Source organism: Diceros bicornis, chromosome 4, assembly GCF_020826845.1.
Source record: "Diceros bicornis minor isolate mBicDic1 chromosome 4, mDicBic1.mat.cur, whole genome shotgun sequence".
NCBI lineage: Eukaryota > Metazoa > Chordata > Mammalia > Perissodactyla > Rhinocerotidae > Diceros > Diceros bicornis.
In genome coordinates this window covers 9,584,922-9,607,375 of record NC_080743.1, presented here as the reverse complement: position 1 = coordinate 9,607,375, position 22,454 = coordinate 9,584,922, and the positions used below count along the sequence as shown (strand labels likewise).

At 35.9% G+C, this 22,454-nt stretch overlaps 1 protein-coding gene across 1 annotated transcript in view; it reads left to right on the top strand.

The window, feature by feature from the left end:
- The window catches only part of NEGR1 (neuronal growth regulator 1), a 473,734-nt gene extending 455,944 nt beyond the window's left edge, over nt 1-17,790 (top strand). The window contains exon 7 of the mRNA XM_058540322.1: nt 15,786-17,790. Coding sequence (XP_058396305.1) covers nt 15,786-15,910 — 125 coding nt within the window. The 3' untranslated portion in view covers nt 15,911-17,790. The remainder of the gene's footprint in view (nt 1-15,785) is intronic.
- The last annotated feature ends 4,664 nt before the right edge of the window (nt 17,791-22,454 follow it).

Here is a 22,454-nt window from a genome sequence, read left to right as displayed (position 1 = left end):
TTTGTTGAAGGTCTTAATTCTTTATAGTAAAAGTTTTCTAAAAGCAATTAACTTTGCAAAAAAAAAAGGGGGGGCGGTTATAATGTTGTAATCAAAGAATTAAATGAAGGAAGAAACTTTTTTAAAAACCACACTCTGGGCAGCCCTTTACATGCTTTGCTCAAATGTTTGATAATTATAATGCGATTGTTATTCTACTCTGTATTTAACACTGGAAATACATCTGCTCAGGAATTAAAATAGTAAGTTATCTATGTCAAGTAGAAGATTCTAGTTTTTCCAGCATTATGTCTAACCAGCTGGAAAAGGACCTCTGATCTCTACCTACTAGTGAAGTGCTGAAAAGGTAATATCTTCAAATGAACAACGTGCAATTAAATACGTCTCTAATTGGCACCTAAGAAATAGTGACACTCAATTTTTTTCTTCCAGGATTTTGTCATTTTGTCTTATTTTAAAATAGCTTTTTGAATCTATCCTTTTCATGACTCAGTGATCTGGAGATCAAGCCATATTTACTGACTCAAGATTTCTTTTCTATAACTTAAAAGCAAACCCAAATGTAATTCAATGATGTAAAATGCATTTCAGGATGCATATTCAAAGAGTAATTGGAATTATTAGATTCATATAATTTAGTAAACATACCTAGGAATAGGAAAGGACTCAAAATGTCCAATATGAAAAGATGTATTTTCAGGGCTCCGAAATGAGTAGGTTTGTGTTTCTGCTGATGCTTTCAATTGGGGGGGCAGGGGTCTCCCTAGACCAATTCTTCCTGAAACATTGTGGTTTTCATACTCCTATTAGTGACTTTGAGCTTGACCTAGGACCCTACCGTTAGCAGTGGACTGTGAGATTTCACAGGCATTGTCCCCTTGTTCCTTATGAAATAAAATGGCAGTATGGCTATCTTAAAGAAGAAAAACACTCACACAAAAACCGTGCTGACAAATTGAGGAATGCTAAACTAGTCAATTTGTGCATTTCATTGAACATTCTGAACCATACAAATCTGAATGAAGCTTTTAATACACAAATAAGCCAGTTCTGTAACAATAGACACTGCCATTGTATATCAGACATTATGCACAGCTGCATCAAAGAGATGGGGGAATTGAGATTTGTTTTCAATGTTAAATTGAAATCCAAAAAAATTATTATTGTTGCTCTGTAATAAACAGAAATGCTGCTTAATGAAAAACTCTATTTGTATTATTGGTGAGTTTCTTGTTCCTAATTCAGACATGTGGATAAAGTTGCTCTATTACTCTTTTTAAGCTGGTAGCTGCCACAATGCTTAAACTTAGCAAAGAATCATCTTGTTCATATGTGAAGAATATCAGAAGAATAGTTGAAATAGGATAGACGAGAAATCATTTAATATAGGAGGAGATTCTGGTAAGATTAGTAAGAACATGCACAATGCTTGCTGCATCCTTTTTATATGCCTTCATCTTCAGGGAAAAAAAAAGTATAAGAATGAGATATTAACATTTAATATCTTTCCCTTTTTTGGTGAAGGGAGAAAATAATCATCTGTCTTTTCTAATTTTAAGATTAAAAAAAGTACACCCAAGTGCAATTATGTAGCCCAAACTTTTTTATAATAAGACATGTTTCTAAGAATACACAAGAAAGGAAATGACTTTACGGCTGCTTTCCTTAAATCTTATCCATAAAGTTCCAGGGAATTTTAGAAATTCTTTTTTGACTATTAGAATGATGCTAAGTTTCCTTATTAATTACGATTATAATTAAATTTAGTGTGAAATGTAAAATGTGCTATTAGAACACATGTATGTACATGTGGCTCTCTGATTTCATCAGCAATTACTCTTAGATCTTGGTGTACTAGAAAGGTAGAGAAAGGTTACTGCAATAAAACCAAATTGAAAAATTTATTGTTTTTATAATAGGATTTGCTCTCTAGGAATCTATGCTTCCCTTAATTCCTTTTCTGCCTTTCAAGTTTTCAAGTCCTGACCCCAAGCATGAATAACAAACTGAAGTTGGTCCTTCACTTGGAAAAAAAAAACAACTGCATTTTATGCAGAGATGTTCTGAATGCCAATTTTCTGATTTCTTGTGTACCTTTGAGAAACTGATGAATCAAGACATAGTCTAGACATATATGCAGAATTTTATAGATATCTATTTGATTCTAAGCAGCATTCTCATTTATACAAATAAATTAACCATTCATAACAGAGTTCTAATGTGACAGTTATTCAGATATCACTAATATTTGATCAAGAAATACTATGTACTTCATATGCTTGATGCATTAAAAAAGTCCAAGTTGAACACAGGAGAGATGCAAATAAAGCATACATTGTGGATCTTGGAAATTATTTCAAACATTTGATATTTCAAAAAATAATCGTGTCACTTGTAGCAAGTACATAGGACAAACTTATTTTGTATTTTATGGGTTGAAATGACTAATTAAAGTGGTGTGTAACTGTTGGATAATTTACTAGACTATGAAATTATTTTGATCATATTATATTCAGAAACATTTTAAGATTATGTTTGCTAGATTCAATATTAATAAGCAGTGAGGGTTATAAAAACCTTAAACACGATGGTAAATAAATTAATGTGGGCAGTGCAGTGTGCTGGAAAGAACTCCAAGCTTCAAGTCTAGAGGCTTGCATTAATTTTCTGTGAAGCTCTCTAGGCGTCAGTCCCTTCTGGCTTTAAAATGGCATAACCCTAAAATGTCTTTCCCTAACTAGGTTTCTGATTAGATTATACTTTGACAAAGGGGAGTAGAGTCTCTCAAAGTTTCTTTAACCTTGGACTGCAAGTTCCTCAAAGGCAAAGATTAGGTCTTGTCCATCTCGGTGTATTCAGCACTGAGCACAATGCCTAACACAGGGTAGGCACTCGGTCAGGATTTGTTGAATAAATAATGTGATTACTCTGATAAAAATCAGTTACTCGGAGGTTATTCATTTTCTGACTTATCTAAGTCTAAGATTAATTTTCAAGCTTGGAGTTTAAATGTATATATATTTAAGTTAAAGATAATTGAAAATACTGCTAAAGTAGAGGCATCTCTTAATAAACTAAAGGCTTTGTCTCATGAAATGACAAGGCTTCTTGTAGTGTTTTGTGATCAGAGGAATAGTGGATATAAACTTCCCGGCTGATAGACGGGGCAACTTATCAATGCAGTCCCAGGAATCCTTTGTTACAGCCAAAAACTCTTTCAAAGAGTAATGTAAGTAAGTGGCCAAATTTGCAATATTCATAAAAATGAGGCAGAGTAAGGTGTTCCGATGTAATAGTTTAAAACATTCACACCTCTCTTTTTAAAATATTTTGATTAGAGTTCAGAGAAATTAAAAGCAGCATATTGTCTTTATTTTTCAGGAAGAAAATTACTAATCATCCTTAAAAATCAATATGAATCCAGATTGTAGAATGTGCTCAGTGCTAGAATCACTATGCAAATATATTCATCTTTTTTCTTTTCATCCCTTGCTGGACAGTCCTTTGGATTAGAATTCCCTAACATCTGAATTTTGTACACATGTCCTCAAGGTGCTGTTATGGCAGTTGCATTTCCCATTTTCCCGTTTTACAAGTTGGATCACCTTGGGAAGAAAATGTAGGGCAGGCTGGAGCCTTTAGAAAAGAGCATTTCAAGGTTGTAGGGAGAGGAGCATTTTATAGTTGAAATCATAATAAAAATATAAGAACCATGAGTGCTTTTAAATATTTAAGAAATACAACAGGAGACAGAACTTTCATTAGGCAATGTTGCTGGTATAGCAGAAACCAAAATGATGATAGCGTAAAACAGTGGGTGATGTTCCTGGGATGAAATCTAGGAGGAAAAAATATATCAGATTTAATTAAGATTTTAAGACCCCTTTTTCATTATTAAGGGTATGTGCCTCCTGGCAGTATAGTTACTGCAGATCTCATAAAAGTGATGCAACAGAATTATCATGAGCCAGGAAAAGTGGAGGCAAAGAGATAAATAATTGTTTACTCTCCATAGATTTATTTATCCAAAATTAATTTATTGCACACCTACTTTGTGCAAAGCACCATGCACTGTGGAGGGATATGAAGTTGCACTAGACACACTATAACCTACTTTTTTCTTCTTTATACAAGAGTGTCTTCTCTGTCTAGGTCCTCCTAAAATGAGCAGCTCACTTATAGGTGTTTATCTTGGAGAAGAATTTCAAGGAACACTGGTGAGAGATTGGAACAAGTGCAACAGAGAAGGGGGGAAAGCCAGTCTGAAAATGCATTATTGAGCTGGTCCCTGCTGTGGGTCCCAGGGCTCCATCCTACTGGGGACTCTCTGAGGAGCTATGTGGACTGTATCTCAGAATTGTTTGCCCTGCACACAGCTGGTTGTCATAGTAGCAGCTAAAGTAAAAAGGTAATGAACGGATGTAAGGCAAGACACAAAAGGTGTGTGAAACAAATAAATTTTGCAAATTTATCTCATGTGGAGATAAAGAGAGCAGTTCTTTATTATGTGAAGTCACTGTACTGGCCACTGAGGAAGAGAAAAAGAAGAGTACAGAAAGATGAAAACACCAAAGTCCCTGCCTTTTAGGACCTCACAGTCTAGGCAGGAGGCAAGTCAAGGAGCAAGGCTGTGAGGGACGAGTTGGAGCAAGGGAGGGAGCAGGTGATGGATAAAAGGCCAGTAAGTTCTCATACAGGTAACCCTTGACCTAGGTCCTCAAGGAGAAGTAAAAGTATGTCACATGGAGGCTGGAAATTTGGCAGGAAGTGGAAGAAGGTGATTCCAAGTAGAAGAAACATGGATTGCAACCCGGGAGGTTAAAGGGTATGGTTTGTTCAGAGCATTGCTATCTACTTAGAGGAATTTCATATGAAAACCATATTCCAGCACACAGAACAATATATAGAGCATGTAAGTGCTCAGTAGGTCTTTGTAGGTACTCAAACACTATTTGTTAAATGAATGATTTTTCTGATCTGCCTTTTTAGAGCTGTGCTTTACAAGGAGCAAGTTGTTGGCATGGTTGTTATTGTTTCAGATTTATAGGATTTTGAGGTACACATGATCGCATTCCAACAAGGGGATATTTCTTCTTGGGCCGAGGTAGGGGCTTACATTGGTCCTTCTTGTATAAACATACTAATACATCTTAAAAGCTACCATTTAATGAGCACTTAAATGAGTACTGGGCTGAGCACCTACTCAGTCGGCTCTTTTACTTATCACAACACTATAAGGAAGAAACTTTTATCCCCTTTGTTCAGCTGAGAAAACTGAGGCATAGAGCTGCTAAGCTACTACATGGCGTGCTTGACTGTTACAAATGCGGTCTCCACCCGGAACTAACGTGTTCAAATAGCAGTCACAGACAAAAGCGATTCTTAAACAGTTCTCTTGGAGTGTGTGTGTGTAACTGTATGTTTACGGTATATGGTACATGTATATGTATATGGTATATGTCTTCAGAGACATCTAAGAATACAAGATTCTTCTTTTCAACAAAATAGAACCATTCTTCCTCTCCCATAGGAGTCAGTGTTTCCAAATCCGGAATTCTTGATTGATATTACCTTCCCTCGAGTGCTCCTTTCTTTTTCTTGAGCTTTATAGTAAAACCTCATTAAACTGCAGAAATTAAAACAATTCATCTATAGTTCTCTGTAGTAAATATTTTGACAGTGCCAATCACTTGATTAAAGGAAAATTAAATATGATCCCTATTTTCAAGAAACTTCGACTCTATTGAAGGAGATGAACACGGGAGTGAGGGAGTAGAGGTGAAAGCAAATGGCTCTGGGAGAAAAAAGGAAATGGCAGAGTAAGTCCAACTAGAGCTAGGGAGTAATTCTGGGAGGCTACACAGAAATGGAAGCACAGAGTCAGGACACCTGAGTTCTAGACTTATTTTTGCCTCTAACTCAAGCACATCATGCAATCTCCACCAGCCTCATCTCCTCAGCTGTAAAACCAAAGGGTTGCATTAGATGATCCTCAATTCCCCTTCGAGTTCCGACAGGTTCTAACTGCGTGAGCAGGTTGTGCTTGAGATGGGCATTGAAAGACAGGGACTATTCCGACATGTAGAGACGCAGACGCCCATCCCAGACGAAGGCAGAGTGTGAGCAAATACACAAATGCAGCAAAGGCCTGGGCATGTCCTGAGAATGGAGAGCCTTCCTGCCCGGTGGGACTAGTGCAGACTGTGTCAGAGGTCAGTCAGCAATGTGGCTGGAAAGGTCACTTTGGTAAGTTTTACAGAGGGTCTTGAGTTCCATACAAGGTTATTTGGATTTTATTAAGGGTTTTTTAAATAGCCAAAATATAATGGCAATGATTAGGGAATCACTGAGAATAACTGAAAATCAATCTGGATCATAACAAGTGGAATAATTTAAGTAAATCAAAACTACAGGGCCAGATAATCACTGGCCCTTATTGCATTTGAAAAGCTAAGAAAAGAAATGGAAGGCAAATGGAATATTCCAAAAAATGGAAAATATAATCAAACTTTATGAAATTCTTGATCCTTAGTGCTGAAAGAGCGATGCTGCAGAATAACAAAAAAGAAGCTGGTTTAGGATATCCTTGCTAACACAAAAGATGTGAAGAATAAAATCTAATAAACAAGACAATTTGATCGTTAAAGCTCCAAGTTTAAACACTTGCATAAAAACTTAAATAATTTCACACCCACATAGCCACAATATAAAATCTTAAAAACTCCCTCAACTGGCAAAAATGTTTACTAGTTTGCAATTTCTCCCCTTTTTTACCACACTAGCAGTGTCACATTGATGATACAGCTGATGGCAGTGACTATTAGTGACCTTAAGAACACAGCTGGGTTTCTATTTTTATTTCTGTGAAACCTTCTTTTCTTCAGCTAGATGGTGCCTTAAAAACCCAAACTAAAATCTCTATAGTCAAGGCAGTTTGTATTGTATGTTTGTGTATATATTTCACACAACAAAGCCAGCTTTTAAAACACTTATACACACTCCCACACATGTACACACACATACTCCAAAATATGTAGTGACACCTATAGAGAAACCCATTTGCAAACCAACGTGGAATGAATAACTGGACTTTTGCCCAAATTCAGAGAACCGTCTAGGGTGATACAAAATTCCCCCTATTGGCAACACGCTTCAAAACAGAGCTACTCTAGATTCATGTAAATCACGCCTGATGTGCTAAAAACAGAGTAAACAAAAAAAATCCAACACATTTAGAAGATATTGATGAACAATTCAGGCTTTGAAACTTTTTCCAATGACTATGAAGGACAGAAAAATGGCAGCAGAATTTGTTTCTATTTGGGTGATTGCTTACTTACTCTCTTTAGCTCGAATTAGAGGTAATAGTCTTGGAGAGTTTCATCTGGCTATTTGCAGATAGAAGTACTTATCTGCAAATAGGGAGATTTCTGAATATGGGTAATAACAGAAACAAACATATGTTTAAAATTTCTAATGTAGTTGATGTTGAGTAAATAGGATTGTACACCGTGAACTTTGGTAAAATGGCTATTCAGCAAGCAGAAAGGGATCAAGGATAGTGGTCTACCAGAGAAATAGCTTAGTAGTTGCTAAGAACAAGCAGGCAGGGAAATCCCAAGAGTCAGAAAGAGCAAGGAATGGTATGGTTTCTCTAGCCATTCTCCTTGTTTATAACAAAAAATAGAGAAATTCTGTGAAAATAATTATTTTACATTTTTATGCTTGTGAAGGCTCAGTCTGTAAAAGATGTTGGAACTTCCTGAAGATAGGCATTTGGTTTTTGACCAAAACAAAAAGTAAAAATCTAAAATGTTAGAATAAGTATATAAACACAAACTTTTCTATAACCTTAGGCATCTAATTTGAAAAAAGTACACCAATATGCACTTGTTAGCCTAATTCCTCCTAAAGAAGACAAAAGGGAAGGCTGACTGGCAGAAATTTGAAGCCGTTGGTCCAATTCTTACTTTCTCTCCCTAAATGTGAGTGGAGCTGGCTGTGGCGGGAGCTCATAAATTAAGGCTTACTCTACCAGACTGAGAACTGTTTAAAAATGGACTACGCTATATCTGTATTCCAGGAACAGTGTATGGCACAATAGAGGTGTGTTGAGCAAAAACATCTGAAAATCTATACATTGGTAGCCCCACCATGTGACAACTATGCTACTCAGACATTCCTTAACCCCAGAGCCTAGGGGAAGAAGATGTTGGAGTGGCTACAGTAAGGGAGCATGCAGTATCCATACAAACAAAGCCCTCCCCCTAGAAATAGGCACCAGAGGTGTGAGATGGTGCATGAAAAGACATGGTTTGTCTGAGCTGTGTCTCTAACATCCCATTTTAGGGCTAGGGTCATTTGATTGCACAAGAAAAAGCACAGAAATGAATAATGAGAGGATGTCATCTGTGCTGAGACTTGCCTGATTCTTCCAGACACCATAATCAAAAGTTGTACATCCAGCTGTAAAGCATATTCCATCCCAGGGCTCCTCTCCTCCCCTAATCTCCACCCAGTGTTTAGGCAGAATTAATTGATACAGAAAATCTGGTGTGAACTGAGCCACCAGTGTGTTATTCCCTCCACCTGCCAATGATGTGAAGGGGTGGATATTGCTAAAGAGAGGATTAAAATACCTTTTGAGCAAGCTCCTCCCACAGTATGTAATGAAACAGAGTTGCACTGCCTTTTGGACAGAATCAATGTTGCATAATTTCTCAGTAAACTAATGTGCACTCTATTTTGAATCCGCACCAATCACTCTCTTTTTTATGAAATCTAATTTAGGTGTAAATCTTTCACTTCCCATTAAGGTAGAAGCTTCCCAGTGACATGTAAGTTGAGGCCAGCTTTTTCTTATGGAAGCAGAGTTAATGTAGCTAAAGTAACTCTACCTAAGATTGCAATGAGAATCTTAAAAATATGACTCAAAGCTAGTTTAGTTAAAGCTTGAGTAATTTAAGGAAATCGCCTAGGCAAGTAATTGGTATTATACCAAAACTAAATATTTCACAGTTACATTTGCTTTCGCCTAAAAATAAAAACTGGAGCAATACAAGGGAAAACTGCCAAGACTGAAAATAATACGCAGCAGCTGTAAGTAATTGGGAGTGATAATCATAATTAGACAAGATGTGAGAGATGTGTTAAAGCCAGATTGGATCTTCCTGTTGACAACTGGGAGCAATCCCAACGGCCTGTGCTCCACACCTAGCCAGGCACTTCCGCTCCAAGCCCTAGAGCCTCGCCAAAACCAGACTCGGCCCTGGACCAGCCAGGAAAACACTCTCTGAAGGCCATGCGCCATACTGTTCTCCTGGGGAAAAAAAGGAGAGGTCATACTCCTGCCTTCAAGGAGCCTGCAAACCAGAGGAGACTGGCCAATCATCTAGCAATAAATGGCATTAAATAAAAGTCCTCCAAAAGAAGCCAAGATAATGAAGAGAATAAATATTTTTGTAAGATGAAATGGAGGACGGCTTTGTAAGACCAGAGAAACATTGATTTAATCAAGTGTAGATCAAGATTGAAGTGAAACATGCTTGTTCCGTGGAAAATGTCTCAAGTTAAAGAGAAAGCTTTCTGGGGACAGGGACCATTTGTGTTTTGCTCGGCGACTCAGAGAATGCCTAGCACCCAGCACACACTGAATTAACTCAATGAATGAGCCGACGAGGATTGTTTGGATAATACTTGAGGGAGTATTTATCCAGTGTTAGATGCTGTACTGGGTGCTCTAAATGTATCAACACATTTAAGTCTCACAATAACTTTTGAGATACTACTAATCCTCATTTGTAGATAAAGATATGAACTAAGCACAGTGAAGAGAGGTGCCGGGGTTAGTCCAGTTAGAAAGAGGTGCGGCTGGACTTTGGACCAAAGTCACCTGTATCTACAGTCCATGTATTATGCACATTATGTTTACAAACTAGAATGCCTTTAGCCTTACTAAAAAAGTGAGAAGAATAACAACCAGCCTTTTCTGTTGTTTGTTTTAAACTCTGATCTACAAACCACACCCAAGCAGCCTCTCTGACCTACCCCACTTCATCCCCTCCTTCTCTTCCTTTTTCTTAAATAAAATGGGGGACATGAAGGCATCCAGCTGATTGCTCAAGGGCTGGATATTCTGTCTCTCTCTATTTGCTAAATCTTCACCCTTTTGTTTTCTTCCTCCTTTCTCTTCCCTTTTCTTTCTCCTTTCCTTCTCAATTTAAACCTCTTCTCCTTTCTTCATCTTTTCCTCAAAACCAAAGACAAATAGGCAGTAGGAAGGAAACAGAACGGTTTCCCCCTCACACACTTTCCCTAAGAGCAAGAAATCATAGAAACAATTATTAAAATAGGGTATTTTATCAAAGTTGCCTTACATTAGACAAATGCATATTTAGGAATACTTTCCTACATTCAGTTCAACAACCATCTGATGAACACATTTAATACAAGATATAGATGCATACATTATAGAGAGGAATGTTCCATAACTTCAATATGCTCACAGTCCAGTGGAGGAGAAAGATACACGTAATTTATTAAGTTAAAAAGGAACTATTTCTGAAATCAGGTATAAGCAGGAGACTAACAATTCTTATTAGAGAGGTTAGGGGGGCCTCATGGAGGAGGTGGTATTTTAGATCTTTAAGGATGAGTAGGACTTTGCTAGGTGGAGAAGAGGAGTAGGAAGGAGGGCCATGTAGGCTCAAGAATATAGCATGTGTAAATGATGAGAGTAAATAAGACACTCTGTGTGTCCAGAAAATGGCTTGTGTGACTACAGCTAAGAATGTATGTGAGTCTGAATAAGTTGAATAGACCCAGATAGGAGAGGTCCCTGAATGCTGAGCTCCAGAGCTGTGGCTTCCCTCAATAGGCACTGGAGACCCCTGAAGGTTTGGAGCTAACAAAGGCTTCTACTCTTGCCTCTGCTAGTACAGTCTATTGTCCAGAGAATAGCCATGTGATCATTTGAAAATGTCAGCTAGCCTCCTCTGCTCAAAACTCTCCTGTGGCTGCTCATATCACTCAGCATGAAAGCCTCACTATAGCCCAACTATGCCTGTGATCACATGCCCTATCCTTCCTAGTTTTATTTAGGATGAGTAACAGCATGATATTCACAGGCAACTAAAAACATGGCAGAGAACATACAACAGATCTGACCATCCCGGAGGCACAAGTGGATGTCTCCTAAGAAATTCAGGACTATATCTGGGAGCCACGGGTCCATCTACACTCCCTGTCTTTTGCTGCAAGAGGATGATGCTACAAAGTTTCATGCATGATCTTCCCCTATATATTCTGCTTTATGGTCTATCTTCTTGCTCAAATACTGAAGGAAGGTATTCTGACTCTGTACAGGTCTTAGAAGGTAATAATGAATCTCAAAGTAGGGAGAGAAGAAATACAATAAAATATGAGTGGTGAAAGACAGTATTCTTCTGAAAAAAGAAATAAAGGTATTGCGTCCCCTTATGTGTTTATGGTGACAGTATGGGAAATGGATATGAACCTTATCATCATTCAACAAATATTTATTGAACACTTACTAAGTACCAAACTCGGTGTTCCATCCAACGATAAAAGATACATATAATAATTCTTGGCCTGAAGATGTTCTTGGTATAATGGGAAAAGATAGATATGTAAAGATGATGTGATAGATATATGTAAATATGGTATCAAATATGACGCTAAATTAATTTGGCAAGTGGGATTCTATAGTGACTTTTCTCTATTTAAAGGAGATGATACTTGATCTGAGTTTTGAAGCTAATTTCTAATGGCTAACAGTTATTTTAACACTTTCTATAATTTCTTAAATAGTTGATTGGGATTTAACTTGCTAAGCAAATCTAATTGGCCCAGATAGTACTGAGACCCCTAACTTTAGTACTGTTAGCCTAACTGTTAGTCACTCAGTTAACAAATCACAAAAGAAAACACATAATAAATATCAGTCAGATGGACTAAGGTTATATAATAAACAATACCCCAAGTCAATGGACTACTATGCTTCCATCTTAAAAAGTGAATTGTACATGTACTAAAATGTGTATATCATTGCATTTTGTAAAAAATAATTGTATTTGGGGGGCTGGCCTCATGGCGTAGTGGTTAAGTTCGACGTGCTCTGTTTCAGTGGCCAGAGTTCGCGGGTTCAGATCCCAGGCGTGGACATACACCACTCATCAGCCATGCTGTGGCAACAGCCCACATACAAAAGAGAGGAAGACTGGCACAGATGTTAGCTCAGGGCTAATCTTCCTCAGCAAAAATAAAAATTATATTTGTATCTGCTGCCTGGGCTGCTTATCTGCCATGACTCCGCGGGGAGCCCTCCCACGTTTGTTTATTATCCTTATAAATGTATACATCCTAATGTTCTATATGTGCCTTTTTATTTATATCTCCAACTAGAATGAAACTTGCCTAAGAGAGGAGATTGAGTTTTATTCATCTTTGCCTCTGTTCCATCCCCAGCACGTAAAAGATGCTCAATATATAGTTAAGAAGTGTAGATCATGATATATGACTTGGCATTAGACAGCTGACCTCACATTCCCTTGACTAACTTTACTCTTTGTTTTTTGCCCTATTAATTGTCAATAGTTATTCTACAGTCTATTTCCTATAATAATTGCAGGCTAACAATGCAGCAGCAGGCTACTACTTTATTTTAGGGCTAACAGAAGTATTGCATTCACAAACAAGTAAAAAGTACATCAATTTGAGACACCAAGTGGAAAAAATGTATACTCTGTTAACTTGAATATGTTATGTCTAAGACAGTAGGAGGCTGAATAGACAAGAAAGGCACATTGGGGGAAAAGGTGGCATTGAAGGTATATGATAAAAAGGAGTAGGTATGAGGGTATATGGGATTAAGTAACAAAAGGATCACACCTATCTTATTAGCTATTGTATTCCCAGTACTTAGTACAATGCCCAGTACCTAGTTCAGTAAATGTTTGCTGAATGAATGAGAGAAGGTATATTGCAGATTCTCTAGCCTGTAGGCAAGATTCTCTTTGTATGCTTAGCTTGCTTCAGAAGAGATTCCATTTTGTAGGAGAGAAATACTTCTTTTAACTCTGACCTGTTCATTTATCTAACTGAGTCCTTCATTCAACAGCCATTTCTTGAGCATCTACAGTGCACCAGACTTTGCCAGACTTGGTGTCTGGAAATACTAAGATAAATAAAACATGAACTCAGAGAGTCTGGTGAGAGATGTATACGTACATATACATGTATGTATGTATATATAGACATACAGATATGGAGATAGATATTTGCAATGTAGTATGATAATTGTATAAAAAGGAATATATACGGTGGCCTAACGACACAATAGAGTAATCTACTCAGTTTGTTGGAGAAGGAGCAGGGATTCAGGAAAGATTGCCCCCAAAATGCATTTTAAAAGATGGATAAGGAGTTTTGAGTGTCTTTTATACTCTACCCACTTAATGTGCTATTTAATTTGTCATGATAATAAAAATTTTATCTTTGCTTTGTATGCTTGGCTTTTAAAATCTATTTTTTATTTATGAAGTCATTTTATATGCTTTGCTTATTATTATTAGTCCTTTACTATTATACTGGTTTTATTGCACTCAAGATTCTTAAAAAACAACAGCAAAAAGTAACTCTGAAATAGCTGTCATTGAGAAGGGAACAGACCAATTAAGTATTTATTTATATATTAAAAAAGAAAACATCTTTCTAGGTCTTGAACTACAGAAAATAATTTAAGGAGTTTCATGGTTTTAGACTTCTTATACATCAAAATTTGAAAGGCTATCTGTTCTACAATAGATGTATTTTTTTCATCATCTTCTCATTTTTTGAAACTCATTTGTGATGCAAATCAAAGCATTACAGAGTTGATTTTGCTCTGTATTTACTAAAAAGTGGTGGTCTCAGCCTTGAATCTCACTCATCCGGAATCAACAATTGTAGTGTCAAGGACCAGTGCATCTTTCCTCCCCTTTAATTTCTTAGAGATATAAACAACACAATTTATTCTTTTTGTAACATGGAAATATGGTCATTGGTGAAAGTTCCATTAAAAACTACCTGCTGGTAATTCAAACTCAGTGTGATTAAAACTGCTCCTGGATTTGAGTTATAGTTTGGGAGTGAAATAGTGTATTTTTTACTACATTATTCATTTTCTGTTAGGAAATAGTGCTTGAAATCCAGGTTTCATTTTAAAAAGATAGGTAAAAGCATGTTGGTGGAATTTTTAATTATTACTATTGTTATTATTATGGTAAATGAGGATCAGTCTCAAGCAAGGCTGAGCATGCCTGCGACACTCAATTTCTGGAACACAATATAATTCACATTCAAAGAAGCAGCTGTCCTCTGTTCATAAAGTGGACTCCCTTCAGTGGACTCCCACAATATCCCAAGCTTGGTGAATCTCTAGGTGAAATTTCTCAGTGAAAATTCCATGTAACTATTAGCCCAGTACCACATGAGCTTCTCCATATAGAAAAACTGTGATCCTTCTAACGTATAAATGTAGTCTTACAATTCAACAGCTCCAGATTCTTCAAAATCTCCTTCAGTATGAAAAACTAAAATCTTTTTCATTACAATCAAGGTCATTTTATCTGCCTAGAGTTCCAGTTTCAATTCGCTCCACTCCAGGCCTCAAACTTCATCGTCCAGCAAGACTAAGCTACTTTTCGATCCTAGCATATGTGCTGTGATCTCTCTTTTCCTCATGCCTTTGAAATTATTGTTTCCTCTACCCAAATGATGGTCCACTTCAGTAAAACTCCCTGTTAAATTATCCCTCCCTTATCTAGGCAGATTTAAATACACAATTGTCTGTGTCACTGCAGTTTGCACATGCAACTCTAATATTCCTAAGATTGTATTACAATTGTTTGAATATCTTTCCTGACTTCAAAAAGAAATTTTTGGAAGAGAGACCTCTTCTTCATTTTTCCAGCATTTAGTACAGTATTTGGCCAATAAAAAAGATCCCCAAATATATGCATGTATACATGTATGATACCACTCATAGCTGGAATCTAAAAAAGCTGAACTCGTAAAAACAGAGAGTAGAATAGAGGTTACCAGAGGCTGGGGAGATATTGTTTAAGGGTACAAACTTAGAACTAGTAGATAAGTAAGTCCTGGAGATCTAACACACGGCAAAATGATTATAGGCAACAATACTGTATTATAACCTTCAAAGATGTTAAGAGACTTAATCGTTCTCACCACAGAAAAGAAATGATAATTATGTGATATGATAAGAGTGTTAGCTAACACTAAGGTAGTAATCATATTGCAGTATATAAATATATCAAACCAACATGTTGTACACCTTAAACTTACACAATATGTCAATTAGATCTCAATAAAAATAAATTTTAAAAAATATATGCATGAATGATGTCCACTAATACAGATATTTACATTGCAAACAAGAGGAATAATAATGTTAGCTGCTGTTTACTGAGTTCTTAGCATGGGTCCAGCCCAGTGCAATGTGTTAGATGTGTTTCATCTCCAATTCTTACTGCATTCCTGCCAGGTGGGTTATATTATTTCTATTTTGCCCTTGAGGAAACTGAAGCTCGGAGAGGTTAGTCAAATAGGCCACACATTGTCATACAGCAGAACCGGATATGAACCTAGGCCTGCCCTGACTCCCATGCCAGTGCTCTCCCCAGTATACCTGGCTGCCTTGTGATTGTTGTTAGGGACCTGGAAGACACAAATTAGATTTTGATTTAATCTTTTCCGTTTCTTTCCAGCTCCAAGTACAGCCCAGTATGGAATTACCGGGAGCGCTGACGTTCTTTTCTCCTGCTGGCACCTTGTGTTGACACTGTCCCCTGTCACCAGCATATTCTACCTGAAGAATGCCATTCTACAATAAATTTAAAGACCCATGAAAGGCTTTTAAGGATTCTCTGAAAGTGCTGATGGCTGGATCCAATCTGGTACAGTTTGTTAAAAGCAGCGTGGGATATAATCAGCAGTGCTTACATGGGGATGATCGCCTTCTGTAGAATTGCTCATTATGTAAATACTTTAATTCTACTCTTTTTTTGATTAGCTACATTACCTTGTGAAGCAGTACACATTGTCCTTTTTTTAAGATGTGAAAGCTCTGAAATTACTTTTAGAGGATATTAATTGTGATTTCATGTTTGTAATCTACAACTTCTCAAAAGCATTCAGTCATGGTCTGCTGGGTTGCAGGCTGTAGTTTACAAAAACGAATATTGCAGTGAATATGTGATTCTTTAAGGCTGCAATACAAGCGTTCATTTCCCTGTTTCAGAGAGTCAATCCACATTTACAAAGATGCATTTGTTTTCTTTTTCGATAAAAAGCAAATAATATTGCCTTCAGATCATTTCTTCAAAATATAACACATATCTAGATTTTTCTGCTCGCATGATATTCAGGTTTCAGGAATGAGCCTTGTAATATAACTGGCTGTGCAGCTCTGCTTCTCTTTCCTGTAAGTTCAGCATGGGTGTGCCTTCATAAAATAATATCTTTCTCTTCATCTCCAACTAATAAAAATGTTTTGCAGAATTCTACAATTTGAAAGCAAAATAAACCACAATGATAAAGTTAAACCATATTTGATCTCTAACGAATGACAGCGGTGACTGTAAAAATCTCTTCCCTCTTTACCAGTGGGGTTTGAGAATTTTGCCTCCAGTAACTCAGTTTTGTGAGGAAACACAATTTAACTAATAGAGTACAGATATTTAGCATATGATTTCTTGTTGTACCTAAATATTAGATTCACGTTGGGAAATAATTCCCTTTAAAATAACAGCACAGTCCATCCAAGGGATTGCCTAGCAGGACAGCATCTTTTCCTTTCACTATTCCAAGTCAAAATTTTTAAGATGGTTTGCCAGAAAGGACACAAAATCTGATTACCTAATATTGCATAAGTAGGTAAGCACTCAAAATTAATGTGGGTCTGTGGCAGGTAAGTTGATATGATAAATATAGTCTCCTGTGGATAAGAGCATTTTGCATATTTTCCATCTGAAAACATCGCTCAGTTGATAGTTTGGAATGCATGTTATATAAAAAAATGTTCCAAAATATGTTAGAACAAGTGTTCCATGCTGGTATGCACAGATCAATCCCTGAAATAACTAATTCTGCAATAAAATCTTTCTCTATAGCCATTTCAGCTCAAACAAGTAAGGCAAAAAAAAAAAATGACCATGCTATATTTCTTCTTACATGATATATGTAAGATGTGATCAGATGGAGAGAAGATACCAGTGATGAGAGTATCTTAAGATATATTAATTATTAAGTTATCATGAATGTTAAATTATTTCTATTAAAAGAGTGAAAAATACATTTTTGAAGGAAAATGCTGTTACTCTAAGAAGTATTAGACTACAGGAATAGTTTGATGGTTTTACTCTTACCTAAAGAAAGAACATAGCCTTGAAAGCCATTTTACAAGTTTGACAAAGTTACCAATTTCATTACACATAGAGATTTTTGCAAATATTCACTTTTGAAAGTCACAATAACAAAAAGCCTACTAATAAAGTTAGATACAAGAAATTTCACAAAGGTTGTTTGTATTTAAGATGTCTGATATTTTTCCCCAAGAGAGATGGCTTGAAAATCATGATTTTTTTCAAGCAAAATTTAGTCCCAAAGTATACCATAAATCTATTTTAATTAGAAAAATGAATCTTAAATGAGGAGGCATAAATATACAATTTTTCCACAAAATGTCAAAAATATGGCATAATGCTATTAAATTTACTCTCTGTAATAATTTATTACATTATTTTGACTGATATATTAAAATGGGTTTTTTAAACACATGGCATTTTCACTTTGATTATTATTGATTTGCTTCTTAAAAATATTCTTTGTGGAATTGGTCAGTAAACTACAAAATACTTTTTTTTTGTATTGCAGCTTTAAAGTGGCACACTCCATAATAATCTACTTACTAGAAATAGTGGTGCTACCACAAAAGTGTTAACCATCAGTACCATTGTTTGGGAGAAAGAAACAGATCAAGAATGCATATTATACAGTGACCGCTTTCCTAGAGTTAAAAATACCTCCTCTTTGTAAGGTTTGTAGGGTAAATGTGAGGTAAATCGAGGTATAAACTATGGATGAACCAAATAATTAGTTCAAAGTGTTGTCATGATTCCGAATTTGTAGAGTCTGGTGTTTTTCCCATAGAATGTGACAGAAGTACAGTCATAGCGCGGTAGCTATATGTATTTGCCTTTATGTTAGAAGAGACTTTCTTGAGTGACATTTTTAAATAGAGGAGGTATTCACTATGTTTTTCTGTATCACAGCAGCATTCTTAGTCCTTAGGCCCCTGGACAGAGTGAAATCATGAGTATTTATGAGTTCAATATTGTTCAAATAAGGCTACAGTATTTGCTTTTTTGTGTGAATGTACTGCATATAATGTTCAAGTAGATGATTTTACATTTATGGGCATATGAAATGTCTGATTACTCCATTTTATCAGTCCTGACTGTACAAGATTGTTGCAATTTCAGAATAGCAGTTTTATAAAATTGATTTATCTTTTGATCTATAACAATTTTTTCTAGCTATTTATTTCAGCACTGTATTTCCGTAAGTTCCATTTGTGGGACTCCTTTTGTTGCCCCTGAATTTTTGTTCAAAGAAAGAAAAAAGAAAAATAAAGAGCAGTTGAGAAACAAGAGTGGAAAGAAAAGAAAGACAGAAAAAGGAAGGAGGTAAAGAGAGAGGAAAAAAAGGAGGAAGGAAGGAAAGAAGGAAGGAGGGTGGGAGGGAGAGAGGATGCGAGGGAAGGAAGGAGGGAAGGAAGGAAGAAAGGAAGAAAGGATGAGGAGAGAAGATCCGGAATATTAGGGTAGTTGACCTAATTTATTAGCATTCTTGGTTTAACTGCAAGTGGTGTAATTATGTTTTACAGTGACCCCATTCAAAACATAACTCCTGTTACACCACTAAGTTTCTGTTATTATACAGAATATGCAGCAATTATACAACAAAAAGTACTTCCCATATTATAGTATTGTGTTTTGGGGGGACACTAAAAGATTTGAGAGAGAATGTCAAACTTAAGACCACTTTTGGGGGGTTTAAAACTTAACTGAAAAATTAATGCTTCATCATAACATTTAAGCTATATCTAGAAAGTAGACTGGAGAACTGAGATAATTACCCAGATAATTCAAGGCAAAATAAATACATATATAAATACCCTTATGTGTGAATTCAGAAAATTCTGAGAAACTTATCAAAGCCAATCGTCTATATTGATCAAATTTACTGAATTTTGTTAATTTATCCATTGTACTTAGCTTTGTGACACAGCCAAAAGTTACCTATTTAATCTTTTCAATAAAAATTGTTTTTTGAAATTCAGAAATGATTTAAAAAGAGGTCAGGTTTTTAACTATTTATTGAAGTATGTGGATGTACAGTATTTCAATAGATATGAATATGAATAAATGGTATGCCTTAAGATCCTTTGAATATGTATTTACTTTAAAGACTGGAAAAAGCTCTTCCTGTCTTTTAGTAAAACATCCATATTTCATAATCTGATGTAAAATATGTTGTACTGTTTCCAATAGGTGAATATAAAGTCAGTTTATCAATTAAAATATGTATTTGACTCATTTTAAAACTCTAGTAGTTTAAGATAAAAAGGAAGAAATAATAATTTAAACATATTTCTGCTATTCCCTTCTTTATTTTCTGCTGCATCCACTGTACCACATTCACATCTTTCAGGTACTCTGAAGCAATACAGGGTGAAAATTTTAGATGCTACAGTTTCAAAGAGTTCCACGTTGTAGCCTTTCTCTCTGTTGCTGATTCCCAAAAGGTTTGACAAGCTGAACCACATCTAGCCTAAAGAAGAAGTTTTCAGGAGAGATTCTTTAATCAATTATTGAGAACTTTTACCTGCTGAAATGCAGCAGAGTTAGTTAGCAACAAAGACTGATGATAAAATCCTGATGGTTTCATAGGCTAAGCATCTGGAAACCCAAATGCCTATCCGAGTTGGGCAAATACTATAACTTCATAAGTTAGCTAGATATAAAACAGGGAGTATATACCCTAACCCACAGCATTCCAATACAATTTCCTTAAAAACACCTTGCTTTCCAAACAAAACGTGATTTGGCTGAGAGCCCTTAGTTTGTGACTGCTATAATATGCAAATGAGAGCCGCCCCATGTGAATATTTTATGCCCTCTTCTCCAAATCTGTCCATCTATGCTGGCCAACCAAATAAAAGGGAACAATGTGGTAAGTAAACAAAACAACAAATCATGGAAAAGAGCCACACCTGGTATAACAAGCTATTTTGAAATATGGGTGTCATTGCTATTCTGGGAAAACCATATCTACCAAACGCCTCTCCCCACAACAAAATGCAAACACACTAATAAGATCTGATTTTCCCACTTGCTCATTACTGCTCCCTTTGTAACCTCGATCCTGTCGTCAGTCACATGGAAACAGAAGCATCAAGTCTCAGACTCTGGAAGCCAGAGTGTGAACGTAATAGGTTAAAACACGGATACTTCAAAATGACATCTGGGTATTCAGAAAACTCACTGTAGCCCATTAAGTAGAAATACAAAAATTTTAAGAGAAAAATTTCCAAAAATAATTCATTCAAGATAGTGGAATTTGATCCAAACACCAGTGAGTCAGTGTACTCCTGAACTGCCCAAGAAGCATATGCCTTCACATTTGCATGGACTTTTTCCTAATAATCCCAAACCATACTGAAAATATTTAGGAATTGACATCTCTAGCAGCAGGAGAAAAAATTGGCAAGTGAGTCAAATAAATACTTTCCAGTATTCTCGAAGAGGAAGAAAGGAGGAACAGTTTTTATTGTTCTCCCTAAGAGCTCCACCCACAGTCATCCTAAGGCAAGCACAACTCTCCCAGGGCCTTCAATCTAAGAACGTAGCTCCACCTCAGAGACAGACGTGCAGCTAGAGTTACTCCCAAAGGGTCACAACTATCTCTGCCTTGCATTTTACAGCAGCAAAGTATTTCCACAGACATTGTTACTTTGATTTTCTCAGTACTTTAAAATATTATTATTATCATATATTGATGATGAAAATGAGATTAAGAAATTTTAAGTCACTTGCTGAAGATTATACTTCTATTAAGTGACAGATTTGAGCCAAATGTGCAATGCAAAATACTCCCAATTTGCTTCTATTTCCATTAGCCTTCTTAGGAATAGGAAAAAATGTGATTGCTTTACTGCCTTCACAAACAACTATATGTATGTTTATATTTATATATAAGTAACTTTGTTTATATATACATTATATTCTTTTTTCTTTAATGCCATCCCTTTATTTTCCAATGCCTCCAGAGGGGTATGTTTAAAGGCAAATCACATCATACATCTTTTCTAAAAACTTTGGGGTGTGGGACATACCATGCAATTGCCTTTGGACACACAGCCCTTGGTAATATAAGACCCATCACACCAAATGGAGGATTTTGTCATAATCAATCATATGTATCTTTTTCCTATAGCATTTTGCAAAAGACCTGCCAAGTTTTGGATAATCCACTAAGACTATTTCCCAGGCATCTGCAATCAACAGAATTCTTAAGGAAATGGAGATCAGAATACATACACACATTTTTTTAAAATTCACAATAGAATACTGATTTAAATCTTGAGTGATGTTGTTTGAGCCAATTTATATCAAAATACTAATTATATGCACATCTGTTTGTGCTGGGGCAGTAGAACAAGAGGGAGATTCTAATTCCAGAAATTAAACTATATACAACCTAAGGAATACATTTGCATTTTGTTGTCAAAATATAAACATAATGCAAATCCTGTGGATATCACTTTTTAGTTTAAAAAAAATTAAAAGTGTGACATTCATACACATATAAAACAAACACATTAATTCATTAATGAAGGACCCAGTAAGTAAGATGTTACAACCAGATAAAAGAACAATCCAAAGAAGAGACACATTTACAGATGAAGAATATTGAAATTAATGTGCTAATGGAGGCAAAATTGGCTTCTTCCAGAGTAAGGAAGAGAAGTCAATTGAATCTTTAACCAACAGAATTTATTTACCTGTCTATATACAAGAAATCTTTTGTCTTAGTATCACTTTTATCTACAACTTGTAAAATAGCTCAAATGCAATGAAAGGTACAGAGTCTCCATGGAATCAAGTCAGATAACCTGGAAGGGTGTGCTCTCACTAATGTATGGGTTTTTCATTGCAGCATAAAGTTTTCCCTAAAATGATGAGATGTAAAAATCTTAGAAAAAGTTGAATTAAATGAATTGCTAATAATTTGAGGTTTGATAATATAATCTCTATTGTAATGATTCAGAAAAATCTCCAAGTTTATCTACATATCTAATATTCTACATTCTC